This window comes from Borostomias antarcticus (genome assembly GCF_949987555.1).
Source record: "Borostomias antarcticus genome assembly, chromosome: 21".
Classification (NCBI taxonomy): Eukaryota; Metazoa; Chordata; class Actinopteri; order Stomiiformes; family Stomiidae; genus Borostomias; species Borostomias antarcticus.
The window spans coordinates 7,118,697-7,138,568 of record NC_140254.1 but is presented as its reverse complement, the minus strand read 5'-3'; the positions used below and the strand labels follow the sequence as shown (position 1 = coordinate 7,138,568).

Here is a 19,872-nt window from a genome sequence, read left to right as displayed (position 1 = left end):
GATCAATAGCCATACATCTGAATGTCAGGTCAAGGAATCAATTAGAAACACACACACACACACACACACAGGCAGTAGATTACATTGGAAGACTGACTTATTCAAATTACAAACTTACAAACAAGACCAACTTATTCAAGCAGGGTAGGTATTGAGAGGTTATATGTTGTTGACAAAACACCTTGACATGCCATTCCAGTTTCCATGGCTGCGCTGTTTGCAGGTTCCAGTCTGTCAATACTCCAGTGTGTTAACCTTCTCCTTCACAGATCTCAGGGTCATTTCAGGCGGAGAATACCTCAGCAAGGTGCGTTTGACATTTTCCTGCTGCAGGTTTTCCTGTTTCATACAGTGGTATAATGTAAACACTGGTCTTGCTGGTCATTGGGGCTCGAATTGGTATGTGTGATGTTGGCGCCCTCATGTGGCTCATCCCCAAAACTTCAGTGTACACCAGGGGTCTCAAACTCAAATTGGCTTGGGGCCACTGCTGGTCAACTCATAGGAGGGCCACTTCAATGTCAACTTCAAGTACTAACTATAAGAAAGTGCAATATTTCTGAAAATGTAATTTTTCATTTAACATAACTAGACTCACAAGTCAGTCTCTAAATGTTGTGAGACTACTCAAGAGATTTAAGATTCCAGATTTGTCATTGTAACATTGCTGGTACAACGAAATTAAAACTCACACCTAACGGGGCTCCAATAATAAAATAGAAAAGTAGATAAATAATAAAATAGAAAAATATGTAAAAGTACACTAACACATACACACTCACACCATTATATACACACGCACATAATATATACAGTATAAATAGCTAAATATTTACATATTGCACATTGCACAGGTAGATAATTATTGCACTTGCGTGTTCCACAGTGGATATTGCACTGGGTGTACAGTATATTGCACAAATGTATGTAGTGGCAGCATGTGTATTAAGACAGATTTTTCAGTGCAGAGTTCAGTGTGGTGATGGCCCTGGGATAGAAACTGTTCAGCAGCCTAGTGGTGCGTGTTTTAGCAGTTCTGTACCATCTGCCTGATGGCAGGAGGTTAAACAGGTGATGGCCGGGGTGGGTAGTGTCCTTGACGATGTTGGTGGCTTTCCGTAGGCAGAGGGAGGTGTAGATGTCCTCGATGGCAGGGAGCTGGGTGTTGGTAATCTTCTGGGCTGAGTTGACGCCTCTCTGTAGAGACTTCTTCTCAGCCGCAGAGCAGCTCCCATACCACACACAGATCCCGTAAGTCAGGACACTCTCAATGGTGCAGCGGTAGAAGGACACCAGATGTTGTGAATAGTTAGTGCAAATCCATTTTCCTTACTTTTATTTTATCTTGAATAGCCTTCATTTGTACTTTATTCTATTCTAGCTGCAAGATGCATCACTACTGTAAGCCTGCCTTGGACCTGTACTTGCATTTATTTAAGTTCAAGTTTGTTTCCATTTCTTGCCAGACACTTGGAATACATTTGTAGGCTACTATCTATTTCTTGCCAGACACTTATCTTGAAAAACTGCACCACATTTTTTGGCTCATGGCTCACAGCTCTGTGCATTTATACTCAATGAGCCGTGTCCTGCTGTGTCCATGTGATGCTATGTTGTTACCAAACAAGAAAATGGTTCTCATCTCCTAGCAACACAGAACGCTTTGTCTCTCCAGGCTAGTCAACCAATCAAATATGTGCGACATATAATGACGCGATGTGAGCTGCTAGAAATTTGAGGTGGTACGAGACATTCCAAATGCCGTCAATGAGCCAAAAATGTGGCTCACCGCTCACAAAGTATAAATTAGGCTTTAGCCCTCTCAGCTGTGTGCCTCATCTTTTCCTCTTGTCTCCCTATGACTCACACTGTTCTCCATGTTTAGTAATGAATAACGCTTGACATTATATTCCTTTAGAACAGCAACTTTTTTCTTGCATATCAGGCTGGTAGCATTTCCATTGAACTCCACAAAATATACTGCAGTGTCCATCTTTCTTGAAACTGTCTGTGTTCCTAACGTTAACCATGAAAACAGCCTCTCTGTGGCTAGCTGCATTCTGTTCATAGGTGCAATCAATCCGCACGACTATTAACTGTGACTGTATGCAGCATTCGCCTCGCGCGCTGCGCACAATAACAGCATTTCACCCCATGTTTGAGCATCTTGAATTTCACATTGTAGGCCTGCCTGCCGGCACCGTGTATAAGAAATTATTTTGCGGGCCGGATAACATTATATTTCTGACATCATGTCCCGGGCCAGATGGAGGGGTGGGCCTGATTGGCCTCCATGATTGGCTGTTCAAACGCAGCTGGATCTGGTGATGAGCTCCGCCACAACGCCCATGTTTTTGACTCCTGACTAGAGTAAGGGGCAAAAGAGCTAAGAAACATAAGAACATTTAGTCAGAACACTTTATTACGACACAACACGACATCTTAAATCATAGTATTTCTCTCTCCTCTCAACCCTGCCTCTGCTTATGCCGTGGGTGTGTCTTACAAAACACAAACAGACGTCCCCTCCGACGCACAAAGAAGCAGTCCTGACAGCGCAGTTTCAGCGCGCTCTTGGTTTTCATCCCGGCGGAGGAGGGCTGGAGGCAGGCGAGGTGCTGGCACTGTCCCAGGAGGGAGCTCCTACCCTGGGTCGGGGCGCCGGGGGAGGGGGCCTGGAGGGATGTGGCTCTGGACGGCACCAGGAGGCCCCTGCTGGGGGCAGACGTGAAGGCGGAAAGGCATCTGTGGACGCGGCCGGCGGTGGACGAGTGTTGGCTCAGGTGGGTCAGCTGGCGGGCCAGGGCGCTGACCAGGTGGGTCAGCAAGATGGGGCCCATGATGGAGTAACTTCCACCTGCATAACAGAAGAGAGCAAATTGTGCTCTCAGTTGTTCTACTCGAATGAATTGGTTGTTGGCAGCAACACACGCCTTATGTTAACATTATAAACATGATCTATATATGCAGGCATCATGTTAATATTAATGGAACTATGATTCATGCCATGGACAATGGGTTTTGGAATTGTTAACCCAAAACAACACAACGCCAGCGACTGTGAGAAGGTAACATGATTTTTGAAACATGCTCCAATTAAGATTGTCTATCCAAGCCATTTCTTTTACAAATGACCCCATGCATAATCTAAATATGCAACGCTAAAACGCACCACGCTTGTTTTCAAGCCCAGACAGACAACTATCTGTGCCTTCGCCAAAAACGGGTGCCTCTCTGCAAGTTACAGCGCCATTCGTTATCAAATTAAGATTATAATTGAAAGTAAAGTCAACTAACCTTTCTGCTCTATCGACAACGTTCAGCTCTGGGCAGCAGAGGCAATCAAATGTTTATTTTAATAAAAACAACGCGACCGTGAAGTCCCCTCTCTCGTGATGAGCAGTGGACTACCGTCTTCCTGTGACGTCACGCAGGAAGAACGCGTGCACTGTGTGAACCGCTGGGTCCTTGTGCGTGACTGCATACGTTTCACTTTTTTTTTCTGTAAAATCCTCATATATATATATATATATATAACACGTTCTTATCGTAACTCACAAGACATTAAAATTAAGTAAAGTATGCTCACTAAGAATACGTTATCTTGTCACCGTTTATTCGTCAAAGATGTTTAAGCACTTTTACTCCCCACATGAACCCGGAGGAGGTCTGTGTTGTGATTCGCCTCTTCGCAAAGCAGTGTGGGTAACAGCGGCAGGTCAGTTGTAAACATGGCGGCCGCAGCGGGCAGGATTCTGTCCTTCACTAAGAACGCTAAGGTGCTCGTATCGCCCCTGAAGCCCTCAGCTGTGTCTGCACGGCCGTACAGCGTGCCCGTGGCAAGCACCGGCGAGAAGATCACCCACACTGGTCAGGTGAGGCTGAGAGGCTTGCTCACTTGATGTCATCTTCCTCATCTGGACTAGGACCGTTAGCATTAGCTAGTGCTAGTTAGCATTAACGTTGGCCAAGTTCTGCGTAGTTGGGCGACTCTTTTGGCTGCTTATGTTGTCAACCAGCAGATCTCCCCTGACTTGTTAATACCCTTCAACGTGTGTTTTCTATCCAGGTGTTCGACGAGCATGATCCCAGGAGGGCCAGGTTCATTAGCAGACAGAAAGAGGTAAGATGCGCTCGGTGGTTGGTTGCCAGGTTTGTTCATCATGCAATACTCATCAAGTTGGACGGTTGACGTTGGACTTATGTTGGACTATGACACGGCCTTTGGAGTCAGTTTATTTTTCTGAATCAGAATCTGTATATTGCCATACAGTTTTTCAACATTTTAGGAATTGTTTTCGGTTGTGGTGAATAACATTGAGACAACATTGGACAGGGTGCAGGCACGAGACAGTGCCAAGGGCGAGTACAAAATGCTAGTGCAAAAAAGGATAAGCTAAGAACAATTGACAAAAAGTAGTATGGTCAGTGTATATTCAGTGAGTATGCAGAGTGTAATATGTGAGTGAGTGTATGTGTGCGGTGTGATGTGTGAGTGCAGTGTGTACTATACATACATTCAGGTCATGTGCGAGTGTCTATAGACAGTGTCTCTCAACAGTGGTGGGGTCCTCAGTCCGTGGTGAGGCCAGGGGGGGGGGGGGGGGGGTCAGAGAGGGACACAAGCCTTGCTAATGGGGCTGATGGCCGTGGGGAAGAAGCTGTCTCTGTGGTGTGCAGACATGGTCCTGTTGGACCGCAGCCTCCTGCCTGAGGGGAGTGGCACGAAGAGATTATGGCCGCGGTGGGAGGCGTCGGTTGCAATCTTCCTGGCCCACTTCAGGGTCCTTGAGTTTGCAGTTTGGAGTTTGAAATCCAGCCTCTGTGCAAGTCTGTGTTTCTTCTAAACACATTTTTTCCCCGAGTTACCTGTTCTTCATTTCTGTCCTTGACTGTCTGTGGTGCAGGTGAACAAGAACTTTGCGATCAACCTGGTGGCAGAGGAACCGGTCACTGACATCGGGGCCAGGGTGGTGTCCTGCGATGGGGGTGGAGGGGCCCTGGGGCACCCCAAAGTCTACATCAACCTGGTAACGGACCTCTTATGGACAGCTACACCATAGCTAGAGGGATAGTTCACTCAAATGACAAATTCTTTGGATGACAAACTGGCCTTTTATCAGCAGAATTGACTTGTTATTATTAGCAAGTATACATAAGTATGCATATCTGTTGAGCTGTGTGTCTGTGCTTTCTATTGTGTGTGTGTCTTTTCAGGACAAAGAGACTAAAGTTGGCACGTGTGGGTACTGTGGACTTCAGTTCAAGCAGACACATCATCATTGAGAGGTTCCTTAGTCTTCCCCACTCACTCTCTCTTTCTGTGTACCTTTGTCTTTGTAGTTAATAAATTATATATCTTCTCTTCAACCAGTCTCTGTATGAGTTTCTGTGGTGATGGTGAGGGTGAGGCATACCGGTATTTATCACATGTAAAACACATTTAAGGTAGGTTGGTGAATCAAATTAAATGTCTTAAGATATCAATTAAGGTGTGTAGTTTCCAATTTGAAAGCGTAGTAATGCAGCCATGAATATCTTGAAATTATAAAACATATCTTGAGTTTGTAATTCCTCTTCTGACAGGCAGAGGGCAGCAGTTGCTTATCTGATCATTGAATAAAGGATATATGTTTCGGGTGAGAAATACAGTGGTAGAGAGGATGCTGTGCTCGTTGTCATTAGCTGGTGTAGCCTATGGTTGATTTTGACGTCAAACCCGGTGTTATGAGGAAGCAACCCTAACCTTCATCGACACTATGGCCTATTCAGCATGAGCAATATCTGTGTAATACCAAAACTGACTCTTAGCGCCATATGATATTTAGGCTATATATTAAGCAATTGACCACGAGAGGCAGTAGGTTACACCGCTATCGCGTCGGGCCTAGCTGTTGTAAAATCCTGTGTAACCCACTGCCTCGAGGTTAAGCCTGATTTTGTGATGTTATTAAAGTCTATATCCAGATGTTTTTCGGCACACCAGGTCTGGAAACAACGCAAAGACCAGTTTGTCTGTTTGACCGTCCCGGGCTCATTTCTTGACATCTCCAGATCTTCCAGTTCTCCCTCCCTCATTTCATCATGTCTTCTTTCTTTTTGTGTGTTGGCTGTAAGCCGACACACCTAGAAGAGAGAATCCTTTTTGTCGCTCCCTTCCTCTTTCTTGTTGTTGACGTGCAGTTCTATTGTTGCTACCACAAGAGGCAGTGGTCCCAGAACATCAAAACAAAAAGAGTCCACAGATTTCCCAGGTCAGCGGTGGAAAAGTGGATAGTGCGCTGTTTATATTATACCTCCATGTGCGCTGCCTATCACCGCAAAGGTTGTGAGTTCAATCCTTGTTGTGGACATACCAAGGTACCATGATATATTTTGTCACTGGATGTTATAGAAGTTATGTAACGAGCGTGGGTCATATTTGTTAATTATAGACCATTTTACAGCCTAGTCAGCACAAGTATGCGCGCGCATTCTTGAAACAGTAGTGTTTGCGGTGCCCATTTTATATCAGGTAAGTTATTTTGACTACCTGGTTTCACTGGAATGTCTGGTTGAAACGTAGCCCTTCTCAGTCCTGTTGTCGCATTCCGCTCGCTCATGCCAGACAACAGTCCTTTGCTGGTCCATTCACTTTGCCGTCAAAATAAATCGGTGTCGGCCTAGTTAGGAGAGGCGCTCATATACAAGTGTCGGATAAACATGAAACTTCACTTACCTAAATATGAGCGCTTCTAACTAGGCCGACAACGATTTATTTTGATGTGAATGGACGCAAAGTGAATGGACCGGCAAAGGACTGTTGTCTGGCATGAGCGAACGGAATGAGGGACTAAGAAGGGCTAGTTGAAATGTAGAGTAATATCTGAAGTAAACAGTAACCCATAACCTGGCTGCACGCTAAGCTAAAGCTAAGTTCAGGAAATCAAGCCCAATGATAGCTAGCTAACGTTAGCTAGTGCTAGCTAACATGCTAGCTAGTGTTAGCTACCTAACTCAAGGCCCGAGGAGGTGGAGTTGGTTTTCTGTGCACGTTCTCTGAAAGTGCTTTAGCTAAGGTTAGCTACTACAAGCTAGCTAGTCCTTGTCACCAACACTTGCCTCACAACGTACGTAGCTAAACTATTCACACAGCAAGCAACGTCAGCTGACTGGGACTGTCTCGTGAGTAGAATAACCAGTGAAATACATTTAACAACTGGTCAGTTGATATGTTGCACAGCAATCGAGCAGGACAATATCATTAGGGCTAGGTTAGGTAGCTAGCAAAGTCAGCTTGCCCAGCTGGTATGGTTATAGGCTCATTCCTATGGGATAGCTTAGTAGTTTGTGATTTAGCAATGGGTTGACTAGATCAATATTTTCAGTTGGGGATAGGACTACAACACCACCTGTGCTGTGGCACCAGGAATCTGCTCTGACCACTGTTTTTATTCACCACCATATCATGTTATTATGCAGATTAAATGTACTGTATGTCTATGCAACACAAAAAAGGCTTTATAAAAATGTTATTTTTGGCCAATATTTTAATGCACTATCTCCCTTCTGTTCTGTTGCAGCTTTGATGCTGGGATGCCTGGTGCGGTTGAGGCCAGAGAACACCGTGATGCAACACCAGTCAGGTGTCGGCTGCTGTGCAACGCTGATGTCCAGCCCCCCCAAAGATGGTCTTCAGGTGCAAGCCCCACCCGGACAGGACATGGCCAGACAGCAGTATCTGATCATGGATGGCTGTGACTGTGTTCATGATACAGGCAGTGCAATTACATAACATGTCAAGTATACTGTACAGTAGTACTATGTTTACAATTGTTCATTCATGATATTATTACAATTGAATTTCAAGTCTGCCTACACTTAGGTTACTTTGCTAAGAACCATTTGAATTACAATTTACTTCTAAGGGCAAATACTTTACTTTCATATCTTCATAGCAATATAATATCAAGATCCTAGTAGATGTCCAAATAACCCACTGTGTCCTGGGTCTACTTATTCACCACCTAAAGGGAAGTGCAAAACAGCAAGTCATGACCTTTATCCAGAAACAAAAGTTAAACCCATTGCAGCAAAATAGCTAACATTACAGGAATCATCAGTGTAACTGCTAAATGCTTAAGACATTAATGTTATGGAAGCTGCTGCTAGTTGTTGTGAGCCCATGAGCTTACTGGCTATCCCGCTCTCATTGTGCTGGATTAGCATTGGAAGCATTGGAACTGATGTGTCCAGGTGACAAGACCCATCTTTATTTATCAGACATTACCATCCTACCAGTCCCGCACAGAAACAAGCCAGCCAACACACATAAGCCAGGCTTGACATGGCCTGGTTTTTCTTTCATTCTCTTTGTCCACCTCTTCCAGCCACTCATCAATAGGCTACTAAACCCACGCGGCAAGTCAAAGTTAACAACAAAATCTCTCATCTTTTCTTGTTGAAATAAGGCTGTCCAGATTTGTGTAATAGGATACCTACAGTAGGTAAACAGACGTAATTAATAATAATAAAAAAAAAAAAAAGGCGAGGTTGCTGCGAGGGGTTGCTACGCAACGCATAGTACCGCTTGATCTTGAGATTGACGGCGCATTAATACTAATTGCTATGTGGTCGCAGCCGTGGTTACAGAGTAGTTCACAACAGCTGCTAGCCAATCAGAATCAAGTATCCAAACTCTCCGACGTAGAATTAGTAGTCCTAGGCCTATTTGTATGTAATTAAATGAAATATTTATTTATTTATTACGGTGGGGTTAGAATGATAATAATTGCTCAGTGGAAACATGATATAAATTCAGCGTGTTTTAACCCTTAGCACAGTGCGCTGTGTCAGTCATCTCACAATTAAAAATACTTCTTTTTTTTTCTTTTTCTTTTTTTTACCATATTGGTAAGGTAACCCACACAGTAAAAAAAAAAAAAAAAAAAACAGTTCCTTATGATTCCTCCTGCCTCCACAGCTGAGCAGAGTCCGTGTCTTGTCTCGCTCCGCCGAACTCTGGAAGGAATCGGGAGGGATTCAGCCACACAAGGAACAGCAGTGCGGAACAATACATGTTTGAAGAAGATCATATATATATATTTCATCAGGGACTACTCTCCACAGACCCCTGCATGCTAAATTGGCTCGTGCTCGGCATAGGCTACAGACAGCGCTAGCCGGCGCCGTCCCCGGTGGAGCAGCCGGTGAAAGTGTGTTTTCCACACGATAGAGCTCAGGTTGAGGAAGAGCGGCCAGGCTGCTGTAATTGGGCCTGGTGGCTCTGGGGGGGGTCTGAAGGGAGAGTCGGGGGGGGGGGTGATGCTGTGTTTAAGCTCATCCATAGTCAGCCCCGTTTGGGTGATGGGGAGAGGGAGGAGTAGCTGTGCAGTCAGTGTCAGAGTTGATAGGTAGTCTGTGTGGGTAGGTGGTTTGGCGGGGGTGGGGGGTTGAGGGATGGTTGGCAGGTTTTAGGCGATGCTCAAAGGCAAAAAAAATCTTCGGATGAAACCAAGCATATGACTTGTGCTGAATAAAAACGGCCGCGTTCAATAATGAATCCCTCTAAAATGCTCTGTCCTTCTTTGGGTAATTTTAGATGACGATCAAGATCATCTGACTAGTCAAACAGCATCACGTCCAATGTGCATATCATCTTACTATATTTAGAGCCTGTGGTGGGAAGCCAGGATCCCCATAGCACACAGATTACGCTGAAAATATTAATCATTTTGGGCATAGTGTTTTTCAAGCAAACCCAGAAAGCAAAGGTGAGCCGTATTAGAGCACAGAGGACACTATTCTCTCTTCTTCAACACAGTAGATAATAAGCATAAATGTCACATTTCATTTTATGTGGACCCACTTCAACACACACACACACACTCGCCAATGCAGTCTGTTCTCCCTCAATGCAAAACAGAACCCCTTGTGTTTAATTGGCCCATTAGAAGACTCCCTCTCTGAGTTCTGTCATAGCTCTGTCATAATTCTGTTCCAAGCTCACTAAGCACTTGCCCAGCTCTGTCCCGTTGGCCAATTATCTGAACTTCCTGTGAGGCAGATCTAGGATCGGTCTAGTCTCCTCCAGTCTCAACCCATATTATTAGGGGCAACCTTTAATCAGTGTCTGGAGGTGACTCTGCTCTACCCCCCTAAGACGCAGGTTACAGAGCTGACCTTTACCATGGAAATAATGACATGTTCTCGTTCTAGTGGCTCAGACAGCTGGTGGCGGAGGTAGACACCTCCTCTCTGACGGGTGACAGGGTTTCAGGGAGAGGGTTTGCACTCGGCACTTTGATAGCCCCCTAAAATCTATAAGTGTGTGTGACAGGGCACCAGAGACCCTGCAGTGTCGTGGTGGTGGTGTGTGTGTGAGAGAGAGAGAGAGTGAGAGAGAGAGACTGTTGAGTGGGTAGGTGTTAGACCAGAGGTGCAGACAGGGTGAGAGTAGGAGTTGTCAATAGTTCCTTTCCAGACATGCCAGCGAAAACCTCCTGCTACCCTCAATTACTTTGACCAGTAACCTTAAAGGTATTACAATAGACACTGGTCTTAGATAAGCAAAATAAAACACTGTGATTTTAATTAAAAAGTGTTTTGAGGATCGGACCAGATCATCATTCAGCAACATTCATTCATAACTAAGGTCTACACGCTGAAATGCCCTGGGCGCTTGTCAGCTACAGTACTGAATTCCTGTCTACAGCATTACCTTGTTGTGTTTTCTCACATCACACACACACATACACACACCCACACATACACACACACACACACTCGGAGGTGTCTTACTCAGTAGGGCGAGACAAACGGCGTGTCATTTTCCCGCCCTGTCGAATAACACGCTGTGCTCATTGACATCACATGGCCCAGGGAGCAGCAGGGGTCTGAGGGAGCGTCTAGACTGAGGTGAGAGAGGAGGTGTGGGGGAGAGGAGGTGAAAGGGGGGTGGGGGGCGGTCCTGATGGGTGATAGAAGGCTGGGGGAGAAGGAGATGGTCAGAGGACAATAATTAACTGTCCAAATTCAGGGCTTGAATCTTCAGTTACTTGTATGTCCCTGATAGTAGGAGCTAAGAGTAGGAGCAGGCCTGGCCACTGCAGGTCAGCAGCCTGAGTTGTCCCTGCATCCATCATGAGCTCTCCTCCTGACCCAGACAAGTCCCACACAGCCACGGGTGAGAACAGGTAGTCTTATCTCGGTCAAGCCCTTTTGGAACATAGGCTATCTAACTCTTATCTTTCTCCACCTCGCATGCCACGCGGGATAAAAGTATAGAAGCGTTTTTCTTTTTTTTTGTTCTTAGACTTTACTACAGCTAACACTGTAACACATTGACGACAACGATCTTCGCATAAGGTAAGTATATCAAATTATAATTATTTTAGGAAATTATTCGGCAGACCTGTTCCTTTAAGGCGGTGGTCTGTCTCCACTCTGTAGAAGAAAGTAAACTTTACAGAAAGAGTCACTGAGTCAGATGTCATTATTTATCACCTTAAATCTAAGTTATTTATGAAGCAGAAAAAGAATGGAATTCTCGGTTGAATTTGTTCTGAATTATTTAGTCTGAAATGGTTAATTCCATACAAAGCCCCGGTAGATCTCTCCTCTGTTCTAATAAATACTTTATCATCTTTCCGAAATCGAAAGCAGAGGAGGAAGATGAGAGAGGAAGGAAGACCTATCCACACACTCCTGTCGCGTGGCCTACTCGTTTTACGTTTTGGGCGAAAACCCAGACTATAGGCTAATTCTAAAATAAAATCATCGATGATTTGAATCAGAGAAATAAGACTGGAAATACGGAAAGTGCATGGATGAAATAAACTTGGATTATAATTAAGATGAATCAGAGAAGGGAGTAGGAATCATTCTTGGGAAACGCTCAGCCTCTTGGTTGTTGCATGCCATAGAGCTCCAACAGTGAGCCGATAAGCACTAGAAATAAAGATAGGAGATATATCCGGTGATGTTCTCCTCTTCTGCTAATGGATCTTGAGAGGTATATTCTATGAGCCGCCTTTAGCGCAGTGAATTTGCTCCCTCGGTCCTAGGTTGATACAGTCAAACGCCGCCTAATGAAAACGGACGCATCGCAGATTGCAGCTATATCTGAGCCCTTGGTGGAAATGGCATCGATTTAACAATTTAGCAGTAGGCCTACCGTCCTGTCCTCTGTGTGTTTGAATTAGTCACGGCTGAATAACAGCCGGTTCACTCCTCCTTACTCTCCCTCCAACCGCTACTTCCTTGTCCTCTCTCTCTCTCTCTCTCTCTCTCTCTCTCTCTCTCTCTCTCTCTCTCTCTCTCTCTCTCTCTCTCTCTCTCTCTCACATTCCTCTCCCTCTCCCTTTCTCTCTCTCACACATTCCTCTCTCTCTCTCTCTCTCTCTCTCTCTCTCTCTCTCTCTCTCACACACACACACACTGAGGGTGCATACATAATCTTGGCGAAGCACGACAGCACTCAACTGCTGAATTTAGGCCTATTTCAGTACCATGGACAGTGAACGGAAAGATAGATAGATAGATAGATAGATAGATAGATAGATAGATAGATAGATAGATAGATAGATAGATAGATAGATAGATTTAGAGGTAGGCAGACAGATGGGCAGACAGGTAGGTAGGTAGATAGGTTGGTAGGAGGGTAGGTAGGTAGGTAGTTAGGTAGGTAGGTAGGTAGGTAGGTAGGCAGGTAGGTAAGAATGTAGGCAGGTAGGTAGGTAGGTAGGTAGGTAGATAGGTAGGTAGGTAGGTAGGTAGGTATTTAGGTAGGTAGGTAGGTAGGTAGGTAGGTAGATAGGTAGGTAGGTAGGTAGGTAGGTAGGTAGGTAGGTAGGTAGGTAGGTAGGTAGGTAGGTAGCAATCAGAGAAAATGTCCACCTGCAATATAAAAACCCTTTATTTCTGTAACTTAACAACGGCAACTGGACTTGGGTGCTAGAATACAGTGAATGTGTACAACGTTATTTGTTTTTATCCCACATCAGATATCTGTGAGAACGTAGGCGAGACCGCGGGTTTATTGTGGTAACAGTTGGGGTCATCTCCGCAGGGGGTGAAAGGTCAACTCCCCAGAGATGCAGTGTGTGTTAGATTATACAATACCAAAAGTGTAATCATACACATAGAGGTGATATTTTGTGCTCTACCGCCTAAAGTCACGACAACAAAAGCGCAGGGCGGTTCTAGTGTTCTGGCTGGTCAATCCAGCGTTATGCAATAGGTGAACACTTTAAAGGATTATTCGAAAGACAGTGGTGTTGGGGGGGGTGGGGGGGGGTCGACATATCAAAGTCTACGCCTGCTGCAAAGAGGAGGATACGTGTTCAAAGGAACGTCCGAGAGTTTCCACCGCTGCGGCCCCACTTAACCCTTTCCACATGGCCGTCGGCCTGGACGGTGTCTGGCTCCCAGGCCGCTGCTGCTGGAACAGCGGGGGGTTGTGGAAGACCCCGTCCACCCACTCCCTGAGCGTCTCCACCGCGGAGTCCTGCTGTCTCTCCGCCGCTGCGGTCAGCCCCATGTTGACCGTGTAACCCGGGTAGGAGACCTCGGCAGACGACAGCATGCAGGGCGGATACTCGGGCTGGACGGCGGGGTTCATGGAGACGGCCGTTTGTGCGATGGACCAGATCTTTGGCTTGCCGTCCGCAGCGCCTCGGGGATCCAGCTCGGCCGGCGCCGGTTTGGGAAAGTTTGCAGACGAGCGCTCTCCGTCTCCCCGCAGGGCGTCCGCCGGGTGCCCGTACACGACGAGACTGAGGGGCGCGTGGGAGGAGGGGTCCGGCGGGCGGTCTGCCGTCGAGCGCGTCGTGGTGCCGCCCGCGTGAAAGTGTTGTTTGGGTTCGCAGTCGGAACCATCTGATTCGAGCAGGTCGAAGTCCTCCAGATCGCTCTGCTGCAGGTCCGAGCAGCGGACTGTATCTGCTCGACAAAGAAAACACGCTGGTCTAACAGTATGTCGCATTTTATAACAGAAAGAAAGCACTCTTCGCTTCGTTTGTATTGTAAATCTGCATCGCTGTCATTAGCCCCTTACATGCGGTTTGGCCTATACTCACCAGCAAGGTCTCTCTCACTTTTGATTGGCTGATCCTCCGGAGACTGCTCTCCTCCGTCGCTGTCGTCGTCGCAGCCTCTCTCGTCAGAGCTCTTATTGGCTCGCGGGGACCAGGTGACCTTGTTCTCCTTCTTCAGCCTCCTGCGCGCGTTGGCGAACCAGGTGGACACCTGAGCGAACGGAGGGGCGGAGTGAGGGGAGGGAGGGAGGAATGGTGGTCGGGAACGGCGTCTGGACAGGTCGCCCCTTCGTGTGAACGAAGGCGTATAGACTAGGGATGCACCGATATGAACATTTTGACCGTTACTGATAACAGATATTAAAGGACCATACCGGTCTAAATATGATTTGTCTCCTAAAACTAGTCACTCAACCAATATCACATTACCACAATCCATTTTCCGAAGTAAAGCTCACGTTAAAAGATATTTGCATTGCATGTTTTACTTACATTTCAAAAGTTGAATGTGATGGCTTCAACACATATTTTTTGATTGTTCCCTCGTTGCGCTGACAAACTCGCCCCGGTTAATTTCAAATAATTTTCTGTAGTTATTATTTTTGTTTTAACCCTCTTTACACCTATGCCAACGTTCTGTCTTCTTCCTGTTTACATGGTAGCCGTTGCTAGGAATGCTGGGTAGAGAATCTAGCGTAGGGTGGATTAGAGAATATACCTCAGGAGTTCAACGGATTCAAATGAAAATAATATCAAATAAAACTACTGAAAATTATTTGAAACTAACTGGGGCGAGTTTGTCAGCGCAACGAGGGAACAATTTAAAAATATGTTTTAAAGCCATCATGTTCAACTTTTGAAATTAAGTAAAATGCGAAAATGCAAATGTCTTTTAACGTGAGCTTTGCTTTGGAAAACTGATGGTAATGTGATATACGTTGGGTGACTAGTTTAAGGAGATCAAATCATATTTAGACTGGTATGGTCCTTTAACATTGCTGTTATGGCCAATAACGGATATTTATGTTCTGTATAAAAACAAGTTTCTATGATAATCAAGTGTTATACGTACCGAAAAACACATTGAAACACTGTCTCTATTTCCAAAACATTTGGTTAAGCCGATAAATCATAAATTTACCACATTGTTTCCTCTCAAAAACAACAAACAACAGCAGCTAGACAGAAATAATTATCGGCTGTTCACATCGGCTCTGTTTTGCACATCGGACCGCGATATATTAAAAAATGACTCACATCGGCCGATACTGATATGATTGCCGATACATCGTGCATCCCTAATATAGCCCAGAGCCCAGAACAAACACATAGCCCACCTGTGTGAGGGTCATCTTGGTGATGATGGCCAGCATGATCTTCTCCCCCTTGGTGGGATACGGGTTCTTCTGGTGCTCCTGCAGCCAGGCCTTCAGCGTGCTGGTGGTCTCCCGGGTGGCGTTCTTACGACGTGACGCCCCGTCCGCGCTTGCATACCTGTCATATCGCCGCAGCGTCGATAACAACCACGCATTCAGGAAGGAAATGCATGCGTGTGTAAATGTGACGCATAAAAATAGATTCTCAGTTAGTTGTATTGTGGCACTACTGGAGAGACACATGTTTGATATGGCAGAGAACGCTTGGATATTGTGAGGCAAACATAAAACAGAGAATTAGGTAACAGTGTCAGGACCCACCCATATCTGTCGTATGGGTACTGCCCAAACGCGTAATCGTATGGGTAGTATGCAGGACTCTGAGAGGCCCCCACGTGTGCAGACGCAGAGCTGTCTTTGGAGTCCAGGGTTCCCTGCAACATGACATGAGACGATCAGTCATTCCAGACCGTTCCAGCATCACGTGTTACAAACATGACCTACAGCTGGTGAATGAGAACAAGTATAGACCAGTCTAGAACAAGTATAGACCAGTCTAGAACAAGTATGGACCAGTCTAGAACAAGTATGGACAGGTCCAGAACAAGTATGGACTGGTCCAGAACAAGTATGGACCAGTCCAGTGTGCATACAATGGACTGGTCCACACTGGACTGGTCCATACTTGTTCTGGACCAGTCCATACTTGTTCTCATTCACCAGCTATAGGTTACATTACACAGTGATGATGAAGTTGTTATTGAGTCAAGAGAACATGGATAAATAAATCCTGGATTATTTAAGTAAACATTTCATAAATTTTTTCATGCATTAACTCCTGCATAATTTGTACCACATTGGCTAATTGACTTTGTTCTTCCTAAATCTTTTTATTTTATTTTATTTATGTTTATATGTAGGCTGCTATTAAAAGCCTATCAATATGTTTTCTCTCAAAGTGTAACTTGTACCTCAAATACTCTAAAAAATAGGCTAATGCAACTCAAAACTTATTTAGCAACCAACCCTGGAATAGAGCGCCGTGGCGTCGCTGACGCAGGTGCTGTAATACCCCTGGCTCTTCGCGTAGGCGCCGCTGTAGACGCCGATCCCGGCGGCGGGAGTCAGCTCGTGTCCCGGGGATCCCAGGACTCTGCTCTCGAACACCGGACAGCTGAGGGCCGCGTGAGCGGGAGGCGACAGGGTGTCCACGAGAGACCTTCCACCGGGCTCAAGACAGCTGGCCAGAGAACTCGGGGACATCAAGAACTAGCGGAAAAACAGGGGGGGACTCATCAGATTAACGCGTTAGCTTCAATACTGTTCAAATCAAGAAACTTTTGTTTCCAAAGTAAATAATGAATACAATCCAATATTACCTGAATGAGACGGATGACTTTAGCCTACCTGGTGTGTCGGCGCGTAGGGGTATCCGAGCTGCGGGTAAGCCATGGCTGAAGCTGACATCAAAGGTTCGACCGCGCGCATTCCACTCCGACAGACATCCGCGCGGCCAGGCGAGGTTTCCGCTTGACGCTGTCCCGAGACAACTTTGACGTTTACTTGGGGAGTTGATAGATCCTCAATATTCATAAAAAGGAAATGTCTGCCAAGCGTGTGTGGGTGAACCCGCACCAGGCAAGGTGCCAGTGGCCAGGCTTGAGTTTGTAAATAATAAGCTGGTTCCGGGTTGTCTTTTTTCTGAGTTAGTTATCCAAGGTTAAGGTCATTTTGTTATTGTCTTCTCAGATCTTGAGATTAAGGGTTGAGAGGTAAATGGGACTTGTTAGGGTGCAGTCTGTTGTTGCAGGCGCATCGTTGACAGTCCCTGGCCAGAGTGATGTGATCCGCACCGCGCGCCGCGCAACTCCTAAATGCGCTCTTTGGTTTTTTACGCGCTGCTCTCTTTGACGTCACGTGGACTCTGGTATGGTATGTAGCCTGCGGGTCCTCTCTTTAAAGTGGCGAGCTCGTATTGAGCCCAGGAACCCCACTTCCCATATTGTGCTTAATTTACTAAGCGTTTTCCCCGCCCGCTATATCCCATGTGCCGGTTCCAGCTGAGCGCACGCACACGCACAGCCCCGGGGTCTCAGTAAATGTAATGAGGATGTGTTCGATTCCAACCTTCAAACACACACACACACACACACACACACGCACACACACACACACACACACACACACACACTTGCCGCAGGAAACACTTTCCAGAGGGGGGATCACGAATGTGACGTGACACCACATTGACAGCCCAATAGATGATTGATGACTACAGAGGTCTATTAGCATAATCGTTTTTCCCTGTAGTTTATATACCCTGTCACCTCAATGAAATATGCTTGTCATCAGGTTATTTATGGGTAAGGGAATTACATGTCAAGTTTGAGCAAATTAATCAAACAATAAGCACTGCTTTCATCCTATTTGAGTATGATATATTTTTAGCAACTTCATCTTAATCTTTAGAGCCAATCTGATCTGAAGAAACAAGCTGAACACACACACGCGCACGCACACGCACACACACACACACACACACACACTTTGTGCCTGACTGACCACTGTTTTTCTTTGAGACTACACAACTTAGTCCCCCCTGACCCATAACAGCCAACTACTCAGGCAAGAGAGAAGAGAGAGAGGGAGGAGAGGGAGAGGGATGGAGTAAGGAGAGAGAGGGCTAGGAGAGAGCAGAGAGGAGAGAGAGGGAGGAGAGAGAGGAGAGAGGGGGAGAGGCAGGTGGGGGGACGGAGAGAGGGGGGTGAGAGAGAGGGAGGGGAGAAAGAAGAGAAAGGGAGGATAGAGATGAGAGAAGGAGAGAGAATGAGAGAGAGAGGAGAGAGGGGTGAGGGAGGAGAGAGAGGAGGAGAGAGGGGTGAGAGAAAGGAGAGAGAGGGAGGAGAGAGAAGGAGAGAGAGGTGAGGGAGGAGAGAGAAGGACAGATGTGGAGGTGTGAGAGAGGGGGATCGAGAGAGGAGAGAAAGGGCTAGGGGGGAGAGAGACAGAGAGAGAGGAAGGTGAGAAAGGAGAGAGGGGGAGGAGAGAGAAGGCTAGGAGGAAGAGGGGGAGAGAGGGAGGAGAGAGAAGGTGAGAGAGGAGAGGGGGGAGAGGAGAGAGAACGCTAGGAGGGAGAGGAGGAGAGAGAAGGAGGAGAGGGGGAGAGAGGGAGGAGAGAGAGGAGAGGGGAGGTACGGAGGAGGGAGATGGTATGGGAGAGCGGGAGAAAGCTGTCAGGAGAACACAGGAGGTGGGAGAGGAGGTGAGCTTGAGAAAAGAGAGGACAGGGAACAGGAAGGAAGTGAAAAGTTTGGAGGTCTGCGGGTGCAATCGACATCAGCGCAGATTCCTCTTCCTCTCAGACCCCATCTCAGGGTCAAAAACAACAACCGCCCCACAGCACCCGAGAGAGGGAGAGAGAGGGAGAGAGAGAGAGGGAGAGAGAGAGAGGGAGAGAGAGAGGGAGAGAGAGGGTGGGAGAGAGACAAACAGACAGATAAACAGAGAGAGAGTGGGAGCGACAGACAGAGAAAGACAGACAGACAGACAGACAGACAGACAGACAGACAGACAGACAGACAGACAGAGGGAGAGAGAGAAGAAAGACAGACAGACAGAGAGGGGGGATCGAGGGAGCAGGAGAACGAAAGAGGAATAGAGAGAGGTAGCAGAGAGAGAGAGGGGGGGGGGGGTATTGCGAACGGGTAAAAAAATAATAACAGGAAACAAAAGTGTAGCCTGACGGTCCCACAGCTCCCCGAGTGAGGAGGAGACAACAGCAGACGGGCCGTCCTGAACGGCGAACGCCCCCACCGGGGACCGGCCTCCGCGCGCATCGGCTTGACTGACGTTCCATTTGTCTGATGAAAGGGGCTCATATATTGAACAAGCGTCTCGCCCTCAGCTGCGCTCCGAGCTCGCGCTGAAATGAAGCTATCTTCTCCTCGCTCCGCACAGACAAAACACGCGTCACTCAGAGACCCTGGCAGTTTGTTTACAGGCTCTGACAGTGAACAAGACCGCTGTTGTTTTTTAGTAGATTACTTTATAGGGGAATAATTCCAGGGGTTTATAGATGGATGAACAAACATGATAGGAGGTATGGGCAGACCTTGCTTTGGTTCAGTCAGCTTAGTCAAAGCTTTGGTTCAGTCAGGCGCAAGGGTTTTAAGCATTTAAAGGGGCACAGTTAATATTATTCGGATTAATTGCTTCAATTCTGTGTGAAGGAGCTTTTGTAATAAACATCAGTGTAGTCATTTCCTTACATGGAAGACGGAATCGTGGAAAAACTTCAAAGGCAAACTAGTTGAATGACGTCATTGAACTGGTTTGCCCTTTGACGTTCTTTTCTGCGGTTTCTGTGATTCCGTATTCTGTGCACTGACTGTGAATTTAAAAAAGGCCTACACACAGAATGTAAGTTTTTAACCCAAATAATTTAAACTTAAACAAGCTTGACCGTGCATTTATTAGACCAA

The 19,872-nt window shown here is 46.4% G+C and overlaps 3 protein-coding genes across 3 annotated transcripts; 1 reads left to right on the top strand and 2 right to left on the bottom strand.

The window, feature by feature from the left end:
• Positions 1 to 2,468: 2,468 nt before the first annotated feature.
• mrpl36 (mitochondrial ribosomal protein L36) lies at positions 2,469 to 3,395 on the bottom strand (the record flags this gene model as incomplete). Its single annotated transcript, XM_084455636.1, has 2 exons — positions 3,298 to 3,395; positions 2,469 to 2,857 (listed from the first exon to the last, which is right to left on the bottom strand). The coding sequence occupies exon 2, from the start codon at positions 2,838 to 2,840 to the stop codon at positions 2,469 to 2,471; it is 372 nt and encodes a 123-aa protein (XP_084311762.1). The 5' UTR covers positions 2,841 to 2,857; positions 3,298 to 3,395.
• A 331-nt stretch (positions 3,396 to 3,726) lies between these two features.
• ndufs6 (NADH:ubiquinone oxidoreductase subunit S6) lies at positions 3,727 to 5,356 on the top strand. The gene is made up of 4 exons (XM_084455088.1): positions 3,727 to 3,875; positions 4,070 to 4,123; positions 4,908 to 5,030; positions 5,218 to 5,356. Exons 1-4 carry the CDS (start codon positions 3,732 to 3,734, stop codon positions 5,284 to 5,286), a joined length of 390 nt encoding a protein of 129 aa, XP_084311214.1. The 5' UTR covers positions 3,727 to 3,731; the 3' UTR covers positions 5,287 to 5,356.
• Positions 5,357 to 13,291: 7,935 nt separating this feature from the next.
• Positions 13,292 to 16,843, bottom strand: irx4b (iroquois homeobox 4b; the record flags this gene model as incomplete). Its single annotated transcript, XM_084455583.1, has 6 exons — positions 13,292 to 13,920; positions 14,058 to 14,226; positions 15,353 to 15,509; positions 15,713 to 15,825; positions 16,418 to 16,660; positions 16,799 to 16,843. 6 exons carry the CDS (start codon positions 16,841 to 16,843, stop codon positions 13,292 to 13,294), a joined length of 1,356 nt encoding a protein of 451 aa, XP_084311709.1.
• Positions 16,844 to 19,872: the final 3,029 nt, after the last annotated feature.

Bases quoted from the DNA above. Each gene is read 5' to 3' on its own strand.
- ndufs6 (XM_084455088.1), top strand. From the start codon at position 3,732: ATGGCGGCCGCAGCGGGCAGGATTCTGTCCTTCACTAAGAACGCTAAG. The intron at 3,876-4,069 runs GTGAGGCTGAGA...TTTTCTATCCAG, and splicing joins AGATCACCCACACTGGTCAG to GTGTTCGACGAGCATGATCC. The intron at 4,124-4,907 runs GTAAGATGCGCT...TCTGTGGTGCAG, and splicing joins TCATTAGCAGACAGAAAGAG to GTGAACAAGAACTTTGCGAT.